This window comes from Zingiber officinale, chromosome 7B (genome assembly GCF_018446385.1).
Source record: "Zingiber officinale cultivar Zhangliang chromosome 7B, Zo_v1.1, whole genome shotgun sequence".
In the NCBI taxonomy this organism is placed as follows: Eukaryota; Viridiplantae; Streptophyta; class Magnoliopsida; order Zingiberales; family Zingiberaceae; genus Zingiber; species Zingiber officinale.
The window spans coordinates 94,195,903-94,199,780 of record NC_055999.1 but is presented as its reverse complement, the minus strand read 5'-3'; the positions used below and the strand labels follow the sequence as shown (position 1 = coordinate 94,199,780).

General features: G+C 40.8%; 1 protein-coding gene across 1 annotated transcript in view; it reads right to left on the bottom strand.

Annotated features, from left to right (window-relative positions):
• LOC122006346 (probable arabinose 5-phosphate isomerase) overlaps positions 1-3,573 on the bottom strand; it is a 3,809-nt gene extending 236 nt beyond the window's left edge. Inside the window, exons 1-3 of the mRNA XM_042561814.1 lie at positions 2,862-3,573; positions 628-851; positions 1-50 (exon numbers count right to left, since the gene is read on the bottom strand). The exon at positions 1-50 is cut by the window's left edge and continues 236 nt beyond it. Of these exons, the coding sequence (XP_042417748.1) occupies positions 1-50; positions 628-851; positions 2,862-3,512 (925 nt within the window). The 5' untranslated portion in view covers positions 3,513-3,573. The remainder of the gene's footprint in view (positions 51-627; positions 852-2,861) is intronic.
• Positions 3,574-3,878: the final 305 nt, after the last annotated feature.

Here is a 3,878-nt window from a genome sequence, read left to right as displayed (position 1 = left end):
TCTGCATTGCTTCCACAGCCATGGCATCTGGATTAATTGTTCTTGGATTCCTGTTGCAGAAAGACAAAAATGAAAGATAATTTGAAACTTGCAGTTGATCGCAAATGAAGATGAAATCACAATAACAAAATAAATTGTAGATGATTATGTGCATCCTTTTCTGCTACTAAGTTCTATGTAAGGTCATATTATAAGTAATATTCAACTCATTTAGAGTTAAATCTCTTTAATTATTTTAAGTAGAGTTTATCCTTTATCCCTCACATCTATGTCTCAACTTAGTCTAACCTATAAAACTACAAAATCTATTTGTTGTTTTTGAATATGTTACTACCATCTTAAACTAGATTTTCCTCATTTCATCTACCAAGCTACACCTTATTGTTTGCTAAGAACAAAATCTCCAGTTTCCTTGCCATGCAACCTCACACATCCATCTCAACCTACACTCACATGGATAGTTCCTTTTAGTTTAGATTATTTTCTAATTTTACTCGTCAACAATTGGAGAGTTCAGACTTATACATGGTTTTGCCGTAACACAATTTGGAATTAGATATTTATGCAGTAAAAGAAATTCAGAAATGGGAACAACTTGAAAAACCATTACAATAGAATATTGGCTACCTGTTGCACATCTCGCCGACTGTGAGATTGAATATAGCTGCACCGTGGGCCTTGAGTGTGCGACGGAGATCACCATCTGTAAAGGTTCCAATTAGATGGAGCCTATCATCAACTACAAGTAAACATCCACAACCCTTGCTTGTCAACTCTGCCAGCTGATCCATTATCATGTCCCCATCCTGGCACAGAGGAAGCTCTTCCTTTTTCTTCATGACATCCTTCACCTGCACAAGGATATCTACATGAGCATGTGCTATCTTCTCAAGGCTCTTTCTAGGACATTTCTATTCACCATTGCCTTCCCATCTCCAGTATTGCATCATGAACCTTTTTTTTTTTTACTCAAACTGACAAAGAAGACAAGTTCTATAATTAAGAATAAGTAAAACTTCAAACCCGTGATGTGGCAGCTTTTTGCAGCCCCTACGTGTCCCTTAGGGTCAAAAGACCTACTGATTTGTCAGTCAAAGTCAAGATGAGTCAAACATGACCCAAAGAGAATTGGGCTTTGATCAGATGAGACTCGGGTCCAATTGAACCGGCTTAGTACTCTTGTCTCAAAGATATAAGATTGGTTAAGTATAAATCACCCACAATGGCTCATGTCTTGGCCCAGGTTGCCGGCACCTCTTCTATCTCAGCCTCATATCCCGGCACCATCCAAGTCGACACCTCTCCTATCTCAATGTCAGATCCCAACATCATCATCCAGGTCTCGAGACCTAAATTGCTAGCACCCCTCTTATCTTAGTCTCAAATCCCAACACCATCTAGGTCTCGGGCCTAGCTGACACCTCCTTTATCTCAGTCTCATATCCAGCCATCTTGGTCTCAGTCCCTAGCTGCCAACACCTCCTCTATCTCAGTCTCAGATCCAGTCACCGTCATCTCGATCTCAGTCCATGTCGTTGACATTTCTCTCATTTCAATATTCTAGATCCCGATATCATCTATATCTCGATTTCAGTCACCATATCGTCTACTCACAAGGCCACTCAACATTGACGCTATCTCATCATCTATCCTTGCATTTTCCTTCTTTGCGAGCCCTGAATAAGGTCATTTCCTCAAGAGAGGCGGACAACGACAAATATTTTGTGGCACGCGGTGCCAAATGAATAAAGAGGCGGTTACAAGGTTCTCAGATCTGGTCTTCTAGATGCTCTCTTATTAACATGTGGTACCTAATAAATGGAGAAACAACTAACGGCTGTAGGATTCAATCCTCTCACAAGCACATGCAATGATGATGGAGAAACGCACTACAACTAGCATCCGAAGTGGAAATGCTCTTTTGACAGTTATATAAACTCTAGAAAGGGTAAGTAAAAGGGATCCGAACTTTCAACAACTGAACTAGGTCCTCTTCTTCTTCTTCTTCTTATCAATCTTTTTCCTCTTGCTTAGCACCTCAAGCAAACCCTAATTTGAGCGTCGTAGTAGCCTATCGGGACTCCCGGCGCTGGTCTAACCCTCTTTTGGAGTGTGTTTCAAGGTTTCTTTATCATCAACATCAGCAACCCCCAAGAAATGCGTGAGTTGGACTGTCCATTGACCGGTAGTTTGACTATTCAAGGTATTTGGCCGGAACACCCAGCTTTTTATTGTAATGATATACACATTGGAAATTATAACAGACATCAATGCACGGTATCCTACAAGAATATGGGCAGTCATGTACAAAGTTCAAGTAATCTAAAATCCTAAAGAAATGTGTCACTACCAATTACTCAACATATTGTAAAAGCCTTACAAGATATTATGTCATGTTCTTTTTGTTAAGCAAAAGATATCATGCTCTGATTTCAATGTAGTACTAAAATTAGACAGGATAAAAACAATGCATTGCCCGATAAAAAAGGTTATTGGACAACATAATTATGGTTGCCTCAATAAAATAAATAACCTAAATAGAAGATGTATACAGTTAACTTATATATCCTGACTTCTGAATGAAATAACAGACAGGAAATAAGAACAAAACACTAAGAGAGATCAGATATAATGAAATTTGGCATACCAAAAAATTGACTTGATTCAATGAAATTCATGAGTAGAGTATCATATAGATATAGTGGTTTTATCAACATAATTACGAGGATCAATATACAGCATAAGAAGTTAACCTCACAACTGAAATGCAAAGACTGAACAGGACCAGTTTTTCAAATGTGCATTAATTTAAATTTGATTCATGGTAAAAAGAAATTAGGATGTTGTTTTTCCAGGATTACCGTAAAGATTAGGCTTTTGCCAATCTTTCCTGCGGGATGGTTGGAACCATACTGTTCCCTGGTGATCCCACGGGCAGCCATGAGGGCTGCTACGATGGTGTCCCCAAACACCATCTGGATCGCCGCCGAGGTAACGGGCGCGAGGCCAAATGGACAAAGCTCGCGCTGGAGAGGGAGATGTACATTCACATCGCATCGAGTCGCAAGGGGATTGTCAGACCCTCCGGTGGCGGAGGTGACAGAGAGAAGCCGAGCGCCCTTCGCGCGGGCGAAGGGAACGAGGGAAAGGAGCTCTTCCGAGGCGCCCGACTTGGAGAATAGGACGAGGAGGTCACCAGGGAAAACCGCTCCGAGGTCGCCGTGAAGGGCGTCGACGGGGTGGAGGAAACCCGCGCGCGAAAAACCTAGAGATGCCATAGTATGTGCGAGCTTTTGTGCGACGATGCCGGATTTTCCGACACCGGAGAAGAAGATGGCGCCGGGGGCGTCGAGGAGGACCTGGGCGAAGCCCGCCGCCTGAGAAAGGTCGAGATGTTCGAAGAAGTGCTCCATGTGGCGACGCTGCGCCTGAAACAGAAGGCCGAGGTCGCCGGCATCGATCTTGGCGGCGGATCCACGGAGGAGCTGCCGCGCAGGTGACAAAGCTCCCATTTTTGGAGGCTGAGAGGAATGAACGAGGGCTTCAACTTACGGCTGGCAAAAATAACACGGGAATTCTAACCGAGATTTGGTGCAATGTTTCCATTTTAAAAAAAACATTTATAAAAAAATAATATTTTTTATAATTAAAGAATTATTAAATATTTTTAAAACTTCAATTACCGATAAATTGTCCAAACTCTTTATCCTTCTAGTTCCGGCATCAGATAAAATTTATTTTCACTTTCTATATACTTTTTTTTTTTTTACTTTACTTCTCTAATGGACACTGATTTTAATCATAAAAGTCTAAAATGATATATAATTTCTCCTACATTTAATATATTTAAATTAAAATTTAATATAATTTCTATCAAA